At 52.4% G+C, this 17500-nt stretch overlaps 1 protein-coding gene across 2 annotated transcripts in view; it reads right to left on the bottom strand.

Moving 5' to 3' along the window:
* LOC794425 (uncharacterized) overlaps positions 1–17500 on the bottom strand; it is a 50356-nt gene that overhangs the window by 15855 nt on the left and 17001 nt on the right. The window contains exons 6-11 of one of the 2 annotated variants that reach the window (XM_073924145.1): positions 17116–17189; positions 6487–6612; positions 6304–6399; positions 2547–2624; positions 2169–2216; positions 417–489 (exon numbers count right to left, since the gene is read on the bottom strand). In XM_073924145.1, the coding sequence (XP_073780246.1) occupies positions 417–489; positions 2169–2216; positions 2547–2624; positions 6304–6399; positions 6487–6612; positions 17116–17189 (495 nt within the window). The remainder of the gene's footprint in view (positions 1–416; positions 490–2168; positions 2217–2546; positions 2625–6303; positions 6400–6486; positions 6613–17115; positions 17190–17500) is intronic. The other variant, XM_073924146.1, reaches the window with a different exon arrangement.

Below are 17500 nucleotides of genomic sequence, written 5' to 3'. Positions count from 1 at the left end.
CGATGTGTTGCCAAAGTGAAAATGAAAATGAAATAATTTCGTTTTCAATTTTGGCAGATATTTTGCGGACAGTGTTTTAAAATGAAATTGTTAATCTGATTTTCATTTTCAATATTTATTTGATTTTTTTCAAATTGGCAGGATTTACCTTCCTTATAAACTTACTATGTAGATACCAGGGACAACTTAACTTATTAAAGCAATGCAGTATATGACACCTTTAATAATATTAACACTTAAGTGCTGAATTTTCCACCAAGACTCTGTAAAGCAGTTAAACTACAGCAAACTCTGAATTAGGGTAGTCTAAAATATAAAGTTGGGTACTGAACGTTTAAAAATGTCCATTGGAAACTGATTGGTGCCCAACTCTATTTTTTAGACAACCCTACTCTGAATAACACACATGTGTTCACCAGATGGAGATGAAGCAGCATCTAAAACGCCGTCCTCAGTCCACTGTCCATCTTCATTCTCCAGCTCCGTCACCTGAGACACACAGCAGTAAACCAGCACTGAATAACCAGTGTTTTACCCTTCTAGACAGCAGTGGGAATCAACTGGAGACTCTGGATGTGTCCCAAATCACATACTTGTATATATTCTGTGCTATATTGTAGAATGAATAGTGTAAGTAATGCATTCACACTGAGAATGGGAGGAGCTATCAGGCAGTAAGCGGAAGGGGAGGAGCTATTGAGTGCTAAGTGGAAGGAGAGGAGCTATCTGGTTCTAAGCGGAAAGGGAGGAGATAATGGTTGCTATGAAAAAAAGAGGAGCTATCCGGTTCTAAGTAAAAGGGGACGAGCTATTGGTTGCTAAAAGGGAGGAGCTATCAGGTTCTAAGTGGAAGGGGAGGAGCTATTGGGTACTAAGTTGGAGGAGAGGGGCCATCAGATGGTCAGTGAAAGGGGATTGGCTAACGGGGGCTAATTGGAAGGGGGGCTATCAGGTGTAAGTCGAAGTGGAGGAGCAATTGGGGGGGCTAATTAAAAGGGGAGGAGCTATCAGGCATTATGTTTAAGGGAAAAGCTATTAAATGCTAAGTGAAAGAGGAGGAGCGATTGGGTGCTAAATGGAAGGGGAGGAGCTATCCGTTTCTACGTGGAAGAGGGGGAGCTATAGGTTGCTAAGTGAAAGGGGATGAGCTATCTGGTTTTAAGTGGAGGTATTGTGGAGGGGAGGGGTTATCAGATGGTGAGTGAAAGGAGATGGGCTAATGGGGGCTAATTGAAATGGGGAGGAGCTATCAGGTATCATGTTGAAGAGAGGAGCTAAGTGGAATGGGAGGAGCTATCTGGTTCTAAGTGGAGCTATTGGGTGCTAAGTTGAAGGGGAGGGGCCATCAGATGGTCAGAGAAAGGGGATGGACTAATGGAGGCTAATTGAAAGGGGGGAGGAGCTATCAGGTATATATTGAAGGGGAGGAGTGAGTGGGGACTAAGCGAAAGGGGAGGAGCTATCAGGCATTAAGTTGAAGGAAGGAGCTATTAAATGCTAAGTGGAATGGGAAGAGCTGTTGGGAGCTAAGTGAAAGGGGAGGAGCTATCAGACATTGTTAAAGGGAGGGGCTATCAGGTTTTAAACTGAATAGAGAGCTATAGGGTGTGAAGTGAAAGAGGAGGAGTTATTAGGGGCTAAGTGAATAGGGAGGAGCCACCAGACTGTAAGTGGAAGAGGAGGAGCCTTGGGAGTTAAGTTGAAAGGAGGTGCCACAAATACTAAGTGAAATGGGAGGAGCGTTTAGGCTCTAAGTGGAAAGGGAGGAGCTATTGGTTGGTGAGTGAAAGGGGAGGAGTTATCAGGCATTATGTTGAAAGGAAGAGCTATTAAATGCTAAGTGGAAGAGGAGGAGCTATATATATATATTAAAACTACTTATATAAATTTTTAAACTACTTATATTCTCTTACGGTCTTCCGGAGATGATTACACCACCCCTTACCAATGGTGAATGCAGATGTTCACTTTTAATCTGGTAATTTGCTAATTTAATTGAGTACTTTGGCAACTGGTAAATGGATTGAATTCAGTTAGTAAAAAAAAAAAAAGTTTTCTATTAGGGATGACACTAAACTTATATATGCATCATTTAAAAATATTGCACAGTCTATTGTGTGTCAATGGAGATGCAGCTTCTGAAATATACAGTCTCTCAGATGTTTTACCTTCTTGTCTTTGTCTGTTTGTGATGCTGATTCTCCTCCAGAGTGCTGCTGTGTGAGAGATAAATAATGAGCTGGGCCTGTGATCTGGATCTTAACATGTTGAACTCAGACTAGTTAGTGAGTACCACAGACTGTATTGTGTCTATGACGAACAGATCAAGCGTACGGCAATTAAAGCGGCAGTTTTTACTGTGGTCTTCATCATAATGACTACTGTGACTCACGCTTATCCAGCTTTAACTTCTCTTAAATATGAACAGGAATCAGAAATGGTGCCGTGTATTTCTGACTTCTAGACAACTTACATTGTGTCATGTTGGCTTTTCTGTCTGCATTTAATGAGGAAAAAATTGATTTATAAAACTTTATGAGCTGCACCTTCTGCTTTTTGTCTTTCTTTTTCTTCTTGGTTTTCTCATCTTCACTGGAGCTGTCAGAGGATGAACTGCTGGAGTCCTAAAAGACCACCACATACAGAAAAGATATCTTACTTAAATGCAAGACTTTGGAGGCCCATTTCTACCATGCAATTAAAATTATTAAAACATCTCTCTCTCTCTCAATTCAATTTCTTTCTTTCTATCTATCTATCTATCTATCTATCTATCTATCTATCTATCTATCTATCTATCTATCTATCTATCTATCTATCTATCTATCTATCTATCTATCTATCGCAATTGTTGAAGGTGATTTAAAAATATCAGTCATTGCCATTTTTTTTTGCATTTTTTGCAAAATCTTTGCATTTTTTTGGTTATTCTATAATCATTGCATGCATCACTAATAAATATTCTAAACACACAAATATTTTCCATTGGTTTAAATATATATATATATATATATATATATATATATATATATATATATATATATATATATATATATATATATATATATTAAAAAAATAAATAAATAAATAAAAAATAATATATATATATATCAAATAGTGACAGAATAAAATGTATTATTTTGGTCAGTTTAGACAGCTATTTAGGGGATTATTTTATTATTATTTAGACCAAACACTTTCTACTTTGCTGTAGGTCTGTTCATCTTATTCTTCGCCGACGAGCGGGCGCAGCCATTTGAATCTTTTTGGCTCAAGACTTCTGGTCGTTAAAAACTGCTCGTTTCGAGCCACCGCTATTTTCTTATTATATTATTCTACTTGGTCTGTGTAGTCATGCAAATATTTGTTTATAGGGGTGTCACGATTTCGATTTTTAATCGAAATTTATGCTCAATTTCGATTATCGAATCAAAAAAATAGAATCGTCGATGCTGCCACGCCCCATGTCACGTCAGTTTGGCTTGCCAAGCAGGGAAAAAAACAGGCTTGTTGAAGTGCTTGTTAAACTGCAGAAGCAGGAGACCCGTCGACAGAACTTAAACCCTCTCCTCTTTCAATGAAGTCGCCGGTGTGGAAGCATTTTGGATTTCCAGTGAGTTATGTTGACAACGTTCGTGTTGTCGACAAAAAACACAGTTTTGCAAGCTCTGCTATGTACGTATTACGTACGGTTCGTCCGATAGACAACACCGGCATCGCGATCCTCCGCCCGCCCCTGTTGCAAATCCGCTCGAGAAAAATACACACTCAGGCCCTGTTTACACTGTCTTTGTTTTTAAATGGCATTTTAGAACGACAACGATTTGACATCCACAGTGGCGTGTAGCATTTCTGAGCAGCCCTCCTTCCTGTCTACCTCTGAAAATGCACATCACGTGACCACACAGACACAGACGCACACACAGCCATGCGCTCGAGACAGCAGGTCCAGGCAGTCAGAGGACTGCTTCCATCTTTCACTCACTTGTACTTAGTCATTTTAGCGAACACCTCAGATACTGTTGGCTGGTTCCTGTTGGTTGTGCGTCTTTTTTACCGACGCCATTATAACGACACAGATCACTGCCTATTCACGAGTCCCGCAGAAAAAGTGATTGACAGGTGGTAATTATGTGTGTATCTTGCCTTTATTCATTTACTGTATGATTTGTTTATGGGTAAAACAAAGACCATGCAGGTCAGGTAGTTTAAACGGTAGGCTACAAATAATTAATTGGTCATTAATTAATTAATTATTCATAATCGAAAATCGAATCGTGCCTTTAGAATCGAAAATGTAATCGAATCGAGGATTTGGAGGATCGTGACACCCTTATTTGTTTGTAGAGCCAGTAGTTTGACCGTTTTCTGCCGTTTATTATTCCTAGTCATTTCTCCCATAGGCGACTGAATTGGAAGTTCTAAAACAATCGTGAAAACAGGCGCACTTCCGCATTTAAGAATGAGGTCAATACTGAAAGGCTGAATACATTAATGCCGACCTAATCATTGTAGCCTGACAGATGAACAAATACAATTAAAACCTTATGAATAAATAGGACATCTCGTAAGATACTGCATGATCCAAATATAACATTATTTGATACATATTTAAAAGTTTTCATTACATTTTGGGCATGAAATCCACCCTTTTGATGGGATCAGTTTAATTCAGATTTTTTTTTTATATCAAAGTGATCCAAATCCTACAAAAAATGGTCTGAAAAACTCAAACTAAAGGTTTGAACTGGATCAAAACCAAGATTGGATTACGTGATCTAATCCAATTATGTAATCCGTTTTTTCTTTTTAAAAACCTATTTTCAAGATTTGATCCAATCTCTTATCCAAAACCCTAGTGGATTACTTTTGAAAAACCAGCCCCTGGAGAATAAATCAGCCTTAGACTTTAAAGGCTGATTTATACATTGCATTGGGTGATCGGCGTGACCCACGCCACCTGCCTTGCACGTAGCCGTGCATTGACATACTTCTGCGTGCTGTGTTGCTCTACAACAACACTTCCCAAACACGCGCTGGCAGCAGGTTTGTATGCTCCTCTATGTCAAGTTTCTTCGTGGGTGTTTGGTTCTTTCTGAACACTAGAGATGCGCGGATGGCGGTTACAGCCGCAGATCGGGCGGATGACGTGACGAAAAATAAAATTTTAATTAAATTCGGGCGGGTGGTGGGCGGTTGTACTGTTTATGTACACATAGCTGGCGCACCAACGAAAAAGCCTAGGACTGACTTCACAGAATGAGAGGAGGAATCGGATACACTAATTCTGGATGAAGTACAGAAGTATTCCTTCCATATAGACGGATCAGCAGAGGAAAATCTACTTTCCTTTTAGGAGAAACAAGGCAGTCATTCCCACGACTAGCTCCTTGCCAAGAGAATTCTATGCATTCGAGCAACAAGCGCTAAGAGCGAGCGCTCCTTCAGTGCAGCAGGGCGCATTGAGGCCAGGCGCTCTCGTCTGAATGTTGAAATGATGTGTCAAAATGCGTTTTCTATTAAGCTACAATAATAGTAAAAAAATTGTACAGTACAGTGTGTTTAATTTAGGCTATTTATTTATTATTGTCCCTGTGCGCCAATTGGAGACGGAGTTCACTGCTGATATTCTGAGAGCTTTATAGGGGTGCTTCTCATTTCTTATTTGTGTATCCTCGTTTCCTTTCCTTGCTTTCTTTCCTCGTCTTTCCACCCCTATAGGATGCGAGGGAAGGACGCAAGGAAAAGACTAAAGGACCGAGGAACTGAATCAAGTGAAACGACACGTCCTCGTATCTTTAGCGTAACTTCAAAGCGTCGTCAATTAATGACTTGCACGTTTGAATTTACTGCATGTCTACATTAAAGTCATTCTCTATTATATAATGATCAATAAAGAAACATTCATTTAATAAAAAAAGGAATAAGCCATTCAAATAAAGAGCTCAGTCAGCAGATGGCGGGCGGGTGCGGTTTTAAAATTTGGTCAAAAATGTTAGAGCGGATGGACGGCGGACGGATGATGAGTTTTGTGATGCGGTTGCGGATGAAATAATAGCCCATCCGCGCATCTCTAGTGAACACTATCTTAATGTACAAGTAGCTCAAATTCGCTCATTCAGAGGTGGGAGCCAGCAGACGTGCAACAACTTTATCATAAGATAAACACAAAACAGCTCCTGCACACTTGTAAACACTCACTCCAACCAGCTCTCTGCTGTCCCGCAGCTCTCCGTTCATGTGTGTCAACCAAAGAGACTAAACAAAGAGCTTGCGCTACGCATCTTTGCAACGTGCAGTTACCTGCTTCTTCTTCTTCTTCTTCATCTTCTTTTTCTTCTTCTTCTTCTTGTGATCATCTTCACTGTCTGAGGATGAACTTTCAGACGAGCTGGAGTCCTAACAAACACAGAATACACACATGTCAAAAACCAAACAGAATAAAGACACAAATATCATCTTCCATTCATTTGTGTTTTTTTTTACCATCTTCTTTATCTTCCTCTTCAGCTTCTTCACTTTCTTCTGCAGCTTCTTCAATTTCTTCAAGTTTTTCTTCTTCTTCTTCTTCTTCTTTTCATCCTCACTGTCTGAAGTGGCTGCATGGCAATCCTGGCACAATAAAATAAATAAAATGATGCACTAAAATCAGAGGCGATCAACAAAATGTGGGATGTATTGATGCATTGAATATGCAGCTGAAGTCAGAATTATTCGCTCATTATAAGTAATGTTGAACATTATTACATTAGAAGTAATTAGGGGTGTCAAAAATAATCGTTTTTCCGGTGCACTGCGATGCAGACGCGGACAATTCGGTATCGGTTCAGTAATAATGATAACCGGTTATTACTGACGTCATTTACCTCACATGTGCTCTGTCGCGAGGGAGGCGATCACGAGTATTTACAACGCTTTAACTACTTAAAACTCATAAACTGTGCACAATTTCACTGTGTGTGTTTGCTGGATCAGTCTTTCACTGACATCTACAACAATAGCCCCTATTTCACTGAGATCCAGAGAATGAAAGTAGCCTACTCCATTTCTCTCTCTCTCTCTCTCGCGCACGCGCTCTGTCTCTCGCCCTGTCTCTCACACTCTCTCGCCCTGTCTCTCGCCCTGCCTCTCTCCCGTCTCTCGCCCTGCCTCTCGCCGTCTCTCGCCCTGTCTCTCACACTCTCTCGCCCTGCCTCTCGCCCTGTCTCTCGCCCTGTCTCTCACACTCTCTCGCCCTGCCTCTCGCCCTGTCTCTCACACTCTCTCGCCCTGCCTCTCGCCCTGTCTCTCGCCCTGTCTCTCACACTCTCTCGCCCTGTCTCTCGCCCTGTCTCTCGCCCTGCCTCTCGCCCCGTCTCTCGCCCTGCCTCTCACACTCTCTCGCCCTGTCTCTCGCCCTGCCTCTCCCTCTCTCTCTCGCCCTGTCTCTCGCCCTGCCTCTCGCTCTCTCTCTCGCCCTGTCTCTCGCCCTGCCTCTCTCCCGTCTCTCGCCCTGCCTCTCGCCGTCTCTCGCCCTGTCTCTCACACTCTCTCGCCCTGCCTCTCGCCCTGTCTCTCACACTCTCTCGCCCTGCCTCTCGCCCTGTCTCTCACACTCTCTCGCCCTGCCTCTCGCCCTGCCTCTCGCCCTGCCTCTCGCCCTGTCTCTCACACTCTCTCGCCCTGCCTCTCGCCCTGTCTCTCACACTCTCTCGCCCTGCCTCTCGCCCTGCCTCTCGCCCTGCCTCTCGCCCTGTCTCTCACACTCTCTCGCCCTGCCTCTCGCCCTGCCTCTCGCCCTGTCTCTCACACTCTCTCGCCCTGTCTCTCGCCCTGCCTCTCGCCCTGTCTCTCGCCCTGCCTCTCGCCCCGCCTCTCGCCCCGTCTCTCGCCCTGCCTCTCACACTCTCTCGCCCTGTCTCTCGCCCTGCCTCTCTCCCGTCTCTCGCCCTGCCTCTCGCCGTCTCTCGCCCTGTCTCTCACACTCTCTCGCCCTGCCTCTCGCCCTGTCTCTCGCCCTGTCTCTCACACTCTCTCGCCCTGCCTCTCTCCCGTCTCTCGCCCTGTCTCTCACACTCTCTCGCCCTGCCTCTCGCCCTGTCTCTCGCCCTGTCTCTCACACTCTCTCGCCCTGCCTCTCGCCCTGTCTCTCGCCCTGTCTCTCACACTCTCTCGCCCTGCCTCTCGCCCTGCCTCTCGCCCTGTCTCTCACACTCTCTCGCCCTGTCTCTCGCCCTGCCTCTCGCCCTGTCTCTCGCCCTGCCTCTCACACTCTCTCGCCCTGTCTCTCGCCCTGCCTCTCCCTCTCTCTCTCGCCCTGTCTCTCACACTCTCTCGCCCTGCCTCTCGCCCTGCCTCTCGCCCTGTCTCTCACACTCTCTCGCCCTGTCTCTCGCCCTGTCTCTCGCCCTGCCTCTCGCCCTGCCTCTCGCCCTGTCTCTCGCCCTGCCTCTCACACTCTCTCGCCCTGTCTCTCGCCCTGCCTCTCCCTCTCTCTCTCGCCCTGTCTCTCGCCCTGCCTCTCGCTCTCTCTCTCGCCCTGTCTCTCGCCCTGCCTCTCGCCTTGTCTCTCGCCCTGTCTCTCACACTCTCTCGCCCTGTCTCACACTCTCTCGCCCTGTCTCTCGCCCTGTCTCTCACACTCTCTCGCCCTGTCTCTCGCCCTGCCTCTCGCCCTGTCTCTCGCCCTGCCTCTCGCCCCGTCTCTCGCCCTGCCTCTCACACTCTCTCGCCCTGTCTCTCGCCCTGCCTCTCCCTCTCTCTCTCGCCCTGTCTCTCGCCCTGCCTCTCGCTCTCTCTCTCGCCCTGTCTCTCGCCCTGCCTCTCTCCCGTCTCTCGCCCTGCCTCTCGCCGTCTCTCGCCCTGTCTCTCACACTCTCTCGCCCTGCCTCTCGCCCTGTCTCTCACACTCTCTCGCCCTGCCTCTCGCCCTGTCTCTCACACTCTCTCGCCCTGCCTCTCGCCCTGCCTCTCGCCCTGTCTCTCACACTCTCTCGCCCTGCCTCTCGCCCTGCCTCTCGCCCTGTCTCTCACACTCTCTCGCCCTGTCTCTCGCCCTGTCTCTCGCCCTGCCTCTCGCCCTGTCTCTCGCCCTGCCTCTCGCCCCGTCTCTCGCCCTGCCTCTCACACTCTCTCGCCCTGTCTCTCGCCCTGCCTCTCTCCCGTCTCTCGCCCTGCCTCTCGCCGTCTCTCGCCCTGTCTCTCACACTCTCTCGCCCTGCCTCTCGCCCTGTCTCTCACCCTGTCTCTCACACTCTCTCGCCCTGCCTCTCTCCCGTCTCTCGCCCCGTCTCTCGCCCTGCCTCTCGCTCTCTCTCTCGCCCTGTCTCTCGCCCTGCCTCTCTCCCGTCTCTCGCCCTGCCTCTCGCCGTCTCTCGCCCTGTCTCTCACACTCTCTCGCCCTGCCTCTCGCCCTGTCTCTCGCCCTGTCTCTCACACTCTCTCGCCCTGCCTCTCTCCCGTCTCTCGCCCTGTCTCTCACACTCTCTCGCCCTGCCTCTCGCCCTGTCTCTCGCCCTGTCTCTCACACTCTCTCGCCCTGCCTCTCGCCCTGTCTCTCGCCCTGTCTCTCACACTCTCTCGCCCTGCCTCTCGCCCTGCCTCTCGCCCTGTCTCTCACACTCTCTCGCCCTGTCTCTCGCCCTGTCTCTCGCCCTGCCTCTCGCCCTGTCTCTCGCCCTGCCTCTCACACTCTCTCGCCCTGTCTCTCGCCCTGCCTCTCCCTCTCTCTCTCGCCCTGTCTCTCGCCCTGCCTCTCGCTCTCTCTCGCCCTGTCTCTCGCCCTGCCTCTCGCCTTGTCTCTCGCCCTGTCTCTCACACTCTCTCGCCCTGTCTCACACTCTCTCGCCCTGTCTCTCGCCCTGCCTCTCCCTCTCTCTCTCGCCCTGTCTCTCGCCCTGCCTCTCGCTCTCTCTCTCGCCCTGTCTCTCGCCCTGCCTCTCGCCCTGTCTCTCGCCCTGTCTCTCACACTCTCTCGCCCTGTCTCTCGCCCTGTCTCTCGCACTCTCTCGCCCTGCCTCTCGCCTTGCCTCTCGCTCTGTCTCTCGCCCTGCCTCTCGCCCTGCCTCTCGCCCTGTCTCTCGCCCTGTCTCTCACACGCTCTCGCCCTGTCTCTCGCTCTCTCTCTCGCCCTGCCTCTCGCTCTGTCTCTCGCCCTGCCTCTCGCCCTGTCTCTTGCTCTGTCTCTCGCCCTGCCTCTCGCCCTGCCTCTCGCTCTCTCTCTCGCCCTGTCTCTCGCCCTGTCTCTCGCCCTGCCTCTCGCTCTCTCTCTCGCCCTGCCTCTCGCCCTGTCTCTCGCCCTGCCTCTCGCCCTGTCTCTCACACTCTCTCGCCCTGTCTCTCGCCCTGTCTCTCGCTCTCTCTCTCGCCCTGTCTCTCACACTCTCTCGCCCTGTCTCTCGCCCTGCCTCTCGCTCTCTCTCTCGCCCTGTCTCTCGCCCTGTCTCTCACACTCTCTCGCCCTGTCTCTCGCCCTGCCTCTCCCTCTCTCTCTCGCCCTGTCTCTCGCCCTGCCTCTCGCCCTGTCTCTCACACTCTCTCGCCCTGCCTCTCCCTCTTTCTCTCGCCCTGCCTCTCGCCCTGCCTCTCGCCCTGCCTCTCGCCCTGCCTCTCACACTCTCTCGCCCTGTCTCTCGCTCTCTCTCTCGCCCTGCCTCTCGCCCTGCCTCTCGCCCTGTCTCTCACACTCTCTCGCCCTGTCTCTCGCTCTCTCTCTCGCCCTGCCTCTCGCCCTGCCTCTCGCCCTGCCTCTCGCCCTGCCTCTCACACGCTCTCGCCCTGTCTCTCGCTCTCTCTCTCGCCCTGCCTCTCGCTCTGTCTCTCGCCCTGCCTCTCGCCCTGTCTCTTGCTCTGTCTCTCGCCCTGTCTCTCGCCCTGCCTCTCGCCCTGCCTCTCGCCCTGCCTCTCGCCCTGTCTCTCACACTCTCTCGCCCTGCCTCTCGCCCCGTCTCTCGCCCTGCCTCTCACACTCTCTCGCCCTGTCTCTCGCCCTGCCTCTCCCTCTCTCTCTCGCCCTGTCTCTCGCCCTGCCTCTCGCTCTCTCTCTCGCCCTGTCTCTCGCCCTGCCTCTCTCCCGTCTCTCGCCCTGCCTCTCGCCGTCTCTCGCCCTGTCTCTCACACTCTCTCGCCCTGCCTCTCGCCCTGTCTCTCACACTCTCTCGCCCTGCCTCTCGCCCTGTCTCTCACACTCTCTCGCCCTGCCTCTCGCCCTGCCTCTCGCCCTGCCTCTCGCCCTGTCTCTCACACTCTCTCGCCCTGCCTCTCGCCCTGTCTCTCACACTCTCTCGCCCTGCCTCTCGCCCTGCCTCTCGCCCTGCCTCTCGCCCTGTCTCTCACACTCTCTCGCCCTGCCTCTCGCCCTGCCTCTCGCCCTGTCTCTCACACTCTCTCGCCCTGTCTCTCGCCCTGCCTCTCGCCCTGTCTCTCGCCCTGCCTCTCGCCCCGCCTCTCGCCCCGTCTCTCGCCCTGCCTCTCACACTCTCTCGCCCTGTCTCTCGCCCTGCCTCTCTCCCGTCTCTCGCCCTGCCTCTCGCCGTCTCTCGCCCTGTCTCTCACACTCTCTCGCCCTGCCTCTCGCCCTGTCTCTCGCCCTGTCTCTCACACTCTCTCGCCCTGCCTCTCTCCCGTCTCTCGCCCTGTCTCTCACACTCTCTCGCCCTGCCTCTCGCCCTGTCTCTCGCCCTGTCTCTCACACTCTCTCGCCCTGCCTCTCGCCCTGTCTCTCGCCCTGTCTCTCACACTCTCTCGCCCTGCCTCTCGCCCTGCCTCTCGCCCTGTCTCTCACACTCTCTCGCCCTGTCTCTCGCCCTGCCTCTCGCCCTGTCTCTCGCCCTGCCTCTCACACTCTCTCGCCCTGTCTCTCGCCCTGCCTCTCCCTCTCTCTCTCGCCCTGTCTCTCACACTCTCTCGCCCTGCCTCTCGCCCTGCCTCTCGCCCTGTCTCTCACACTCTCTCGCCCTGTCTCTCGCCCTGTCTCTCGCCCTGCCTCTCGCCCTGCCTCTCGCCCTGTCTCTCGCCCTGCCTCTCACACTCTCTCGCCCTGTCTCTCGCCCTGCCTCTCCCTCTCTCTCTCGCCCTGTCTCTCGCCCTGCCTCTCGCTCTCTCTCTCGCCCTGTCTCTCGCCCTGCCTCTCGCCTTGTCTCTCGCCCTGTCTCTCACACTCTCTCGCCCTGTCTCACACTCTCTCGCCCTGTCTCTCGCCCTGTCTCTCACACTCTCTCGCCCTGTCTCTCGCCCTGCCTCTCGCCCTGTCTCTCGCCCTGCCTCTCGCCCCGTCTCTCGCCCTGCCTCTCACACTCTCTCGCCCTGTCTCTCGCCCTGCCTCTCCCTCTCTCTCTCGCCCTGTCTCTCGCCCTGCCTCTCGCTCTCTCTCTCGCCCTGTCTCTCGCCCTGCCTCTCTCCCGTCTCTCGCCCTGCCTCTCGCCGTCTCTCGCCCTGTCTCTCACACTCTCTCGCCCTGCCTCTCGCCCTGTCTCTCACACTCTCTCGCCCTGCCTCTCGCCCTGTCTCTCACACTCTCTCGCCCTGCCTCTCGCCCTGCCTCTCGCCCTGTCTCTCACACTCTCTCGCCCTGCCTCTCGCCCTGCCTCTCGCCCTGTCTCTCACACTCTCTCGCCCTGTCTCTCGCCCTGTCTCTCGCCCTGCCTCTCGCCCTGTCTCTCGCCCTGCCTCTCGCCCCGTCTCTCGCCCTGCCTCTCACACTCTCTCGCCCTGTCTCTCGCCCTGCCTCTCTCCCGTCTCTCGCCCTGCCTCTCGCCGTCTCTCGCCCTGTCTCTCACACTCTCTCGCCCTGCCTCTCGCCCTGTCTCTCACCCTGTCTCTCACACTCTCTCGCCCTGCCTCTCTCCCGTCTCTCGCCCCGTCTCTCGCCCTGCCTCTCGCTCTCTCTCTCGCCCTGTCTCTCGCCCTGCCTCTCTCCCGTCTCTCGCCCTGCCTCTCGCCGTCTCTCGCCCTGTCTCTCACACTCTCTCGCCCTGCCTCTCGCCCTGTCTCTCGCCCTGTCTCTCACACTCTCTCGCCCTGCCTCTCTCGCCGTCTCTCGCCCTGTCTCTCACACTCTCTCGCCCTGCCTCTCGCCCTGTCTCTCGCCCTGTCTCTCACACTCTCTCGCCCTGCCTCTCGCCCTGTCTCTCGCCCTGTCTCTCACACTCTCTCGCCCTGCCTCTCGCCCTGCCTCTCGCCCTGTCTCTCACACTCTCTCGCCCTGTCTCTCGCCCTGTCTCTCGCCCTGCCTCTCGCCCTGTCTCTCGCCCTGCCTCTCACACTCTCTCGCCCTGTCTCTCGCCCTGCCTCTCCCTCTCTCTCTCGCCCTGTCTCTCGCCCTGCCTCTCGCTCTCTCTCGCCCTGTCTCTCGCCCTGCCTCTCGCCTTGTCTCTCGCCCTGTCTCTCACACTCTCTCGCCCTGTCTCACACTCTCTCGCCCTGTCTCTCGCCCTGCCTCTCCCTCTCTCTCTCGCCCTGTCTCTCGCCCTGCCTCTCGCTCTCTCTCTCGCCCTGTCTCTCGCCCTGCCTCTCGCCCTGTCTCTCGCCCTGTCTCTCACACTCTCTCGCCCTGTCTCTCGCCCTGTCTCTCGCACTCTCTCGCCCTGCCTCTCGCCTTGCCTCTCGCTCTGTCTCTCGCCCTGCCTCTCGCCCTGCCTCTCGCCCTGTCTCTCGCCCTGTCTCTCACACGCTCTCGCCCTGTCTCTCGCTCTCTCTCTCGCCCTGCCTCTCGCTCTGTCTCTCGCCCTGCCTCTCGCCCTGTCTCTTGCTCTGTCTCTCGCCCTGCCTCTCGCCCTGCCTCTCGCTCTCTCTCTCGCCCTGTCTCTCGCCCTGTCTCTCGCCCTGCCTCTCGCTCTCTCTCTCGCCCTGCCTCTCGCCCTGTCTCTCGCCCTGCCTCTCGCCCTGTCTCTCACACTCTCTCGCCCTGTCTCTCGCCCTGTCTCTCGCTCTCTCTCTCGCCCTGTCTCTCACACTCTCTCGCCCTGTCTCTCGCCCTGCCTCTCGCTCTCTCTCTCGCCCTGTCTCTCGCCCTGTCTCTCACACTCTCTCGCCCTGTCTCTCGCCCTGCCTCTCCCTCTCTCTCTCGCCCTGTCTCTCGCCCTGCCTCTCGCCCTGTCTCTCACACTCTCTCGCCCTGCCTCTCCCTCTTTCTCTCGCCCTGCCTCTCGCCCTGCCTCTCGCCCTGCCTCTCGCCCTGCCTCTCACACTCTCTCGCCCTGTCTCTCGCTCTCTCTCTCGCCCTGCCTCTCGCCCTGTCTCTCACACTCTCTCGCCCTGTCTCTCGCTCTCTCTCTCGCCCTGCCTCTCGCCCTGCCTCTCGCCCTGCCTCTCGCCCTGCCTCTCACACGCTCTCGCCCTGTCTCTCGCTCTCTCTCTCGCCCTGCCTCTCGCTCTGTCTCTCGCCCTGCCTCTCGCCCTGTCTCTTGCTCTGTCTCTCGCCCTGTCTCTCGCCCTGCCTCTCGCCCTGCCTCTCGCTCTCTCTCTCGCCCTGTCTCTCGCCCTGTCTCTCGCCCTGTCTCTCGCCCTGCCTCTCGCTCTCTCTCTCGCCCTGTCTCTCGCCCTGCCTCTCGCCCTGTCTCTCGCCCTGTCTCTCGCCCTGTCTCTCACACTCTCTCGCCCTGTCTCTCGCCCTGTCTCTCACACTCTCTCGCCCTGTCTCTCGCCCTGTCTCTCGCCCTGCCTCTCGCTCTCTCTCTCGCCCTGTCTCTCGCCCTGTCTCTCACACTCTCTCGCCCTGTCTCTCGCCCTGCCTCTCCCTCTCTCTCTCGCCCTGTCTCTCGCCCTGCCTCTCGCCCTGTCTCTCACACTCTCTCGCCCTGCCTCTCCCTCTTTCTCTCGCCCTGCCTCTCGCCCTGCCTCTCGCTCTCTCTCTCGCCCTGCCTCTCACACTCTCTCGCCCTGTCTCTCACACTCTCTCGCCCTGTCTCTCGCTCTCTCTCTCGCCCTGTCTCTCGCCCTGCCTCTCGCCCTGCCTCTCGCCCTGTCTCTCACACTCTCTCGCCCTGTCTCTCGCCTTGTCTCTCGCTCTCTCTCTCGCCCTGCCTCTCACTCTCTCTCTCGCCCTGTCTCTCGCCCTGTTTCTCCCCCGTCTCTCGCCCGTCTCTCGCCCTGCCTCTCGCCCTGCCTCTCGCTCTCTCTCTCGCCCTGCCTCTCGCCTTGTCTCTCGCTCTCTCTCTCGCCCTGTCTCTCCCCCGTCTCTCGCCCGTCTCTCGCCCTGCCTCTCGCTCTCTCTCTCGCCCGTCTCTCGCCCTGCCTCTCGCTCTCTCTCTCGCCCTGTCTCTCGCCCTGTCTCGCCCTGCCTCTCGCTCTCTCTCTCGCCCTGTCTCTCGCCCTGTCTCTCACACTCTCTCGCCCTGCCTCTCGCCCTGCCTCTCGCCCTGCCTCTCGCCCTGCCTCTCGCCCTGCCTCTCGCTCTGTCTCTCGCTCCCTCACACACACACACACACACACACACACACACACACACACACACACACACACACACACACACACACACACACACACACACTGGCCCATTTGACCTGCTGGCATGACTTTTCTTCTCTTCTCGGCTGTTTTACAGCATTACTTTTGCATCCAGAAACGAGCGCGTGTCTGCAGAGTTTTCTCCACCGTGTCTATCATACATCAGCTGTGAGATCGCCGCTGCCGCCTGCCGCTTATCAGCATCACTCATCTGTGAAGAACGCAGCGCGCAAGAGCCAATCACAACCATTTTTTTTTTGAGGGTGAGACAAATTTTTTAACTAGACAAGGATCAGAAATTGAGCTGGATGTTTATATTTGTTTATAATATTTGTTAAATGCTCGTTTTGTTTAAAGTTACAGTTTATATTTCTGACTGTTTGTATTAAATGACAAAATTGTATTACAAATAGTATATAAATATAAATATATTCATACATTTTAATACAAGAACTGCTGCTGTGAAGAAAATATAAAACTGTGTATGGAAAGCACCGTCAATGCACCGTGATGCACCGAAATATCGAATTGAACCGAATCGATGGCATGATAATCGTAACCGAACCAAACCGTGAGATTAGTGTAGGTTCACAGCTCTATAAGTAATGTTGAATTTTTCCACAGTATTTACTACATTATTGTTTATTCTGGAGAAAGTTTTATTTTAGCTAGAATAAAAGCAGTTTTAACCCATTTTAAGGTCAATATTATTACCCCCTTTAGGCAATATTAGTTTTGGATTGTCTCCAGAACAAACCACTGTTATACAAAGACTTGCCTAATTACCCTAACTCTACCCTAGTGAAGCCTTTACATGCCACTTTAAGCTGAACACTAGTGTCTTGAAGAAAATCTAGTCTAATATTATGTGCTGTCATCATGGCAAAGATAAAAGAGTTATTAGAAATGAGTTATTAAAACTATTATTATTATAAATGTGTTGGAAAAAACAGAAATTAGGAAAAAAATATACAAGACGACGAGTAATTATGACTTTAACTGTATTTCAAGAGCTCACACTTAGCTGATAATTGATTATGAAGCTTGTTTGGCATGCTGTCCCGGGAGAGAGTCCTGAGCTCATAAGATCTTTGAGCCCGGGGCTCCCTCCCATTTGGAAGGCGAAAGGGGAGTTTGAGCTCAGGTACATCTAGAGAACTCTCCAGCTGTAGTAGCTATGAACAAATAGCGATTGCTCTTAAGAGATAACTACTTACTAGGAGCATGTCTATGGTGCTTATTTTGATTAGTCAATTAACTTAAGTTGCATGTTTTGGATAGTGGGAGGAAACCGGGGAACCTGGGGGAAACCCACGTGAGCACGGGGAGAACGTGTAAACTCCACACAGGAATGTCAGCTGGCTTGGTGAGGACTAGAACCAGTGACGTTCTTGCTGTGAGGCAACAGTGCTAAGCACTGGGCCACCGTGCCACCCATTTAGGAAAGGAGGAGGAGTAGAGGTGGAAGTGGGAATTCTTCAAAACGAAGATGATGGCTGTGATATGGAGCTGAGGGTATTTATAATGGCTTAGGAATCGTCTGATTGGTGAATAATAAATTTAATAATGCGGGATTGGCTGCAAGCAATCATAAGCACATGATCCTCTCGACATTAGCTTATAAATAATGAATGTTGCGACCACTACTACTAATAATAAAATGGTAAGAATCTTAATGAAGGAATAAATTACTTTGCATTTCTTCTTCTTCTTCTTGTCTGTTTTGTTTTCTTCAGCAGGAGTGAATTCAGTGAGTCCCTCCAGACCTGAAGATCCAGACCAGATGTCATCATACATGCAAACATAAAAGAAAACACTGGGAAACGTGTGCTTCTCCTGTCATACTAACACACCTCTGACCAATTACACAAATCAAACTCTTCACTAATAATGTGCATAAACTTCTGTTTATTCATTCTCCTTCGGCTTAGTCTCTTATTTAACAGGGGTCACCACAGCGGAATGAACTTCCAACTATTCCAGCATATGTTTTACACAGCGGATGCCCTTCCATCTGCAACCCAGTACTGGGAAACACCCATACACACTTATTTACACTCATACACTACGGACAGTT

This window comes from Danio rerio, chromosome 15 (genome assembly GCF_049306965.1).
Source record: "Danio rerio strain Tuebingen ecotype United States chromosome 15, GRCz12tu, whole genome shotgun sequence".
In the NCBI taxonomy this organism is placed as follows: Eukaryota; Metazoa; Chordata; class Actinopteri; order Cypriniformes; family Danionidae; genus Danio; species Danio rerio.
The sequence above is the reverse complement of the archived record's forward strand: the minus strand, read 5'-3'. Positions and strand labels throughout refer to the sequence as shown.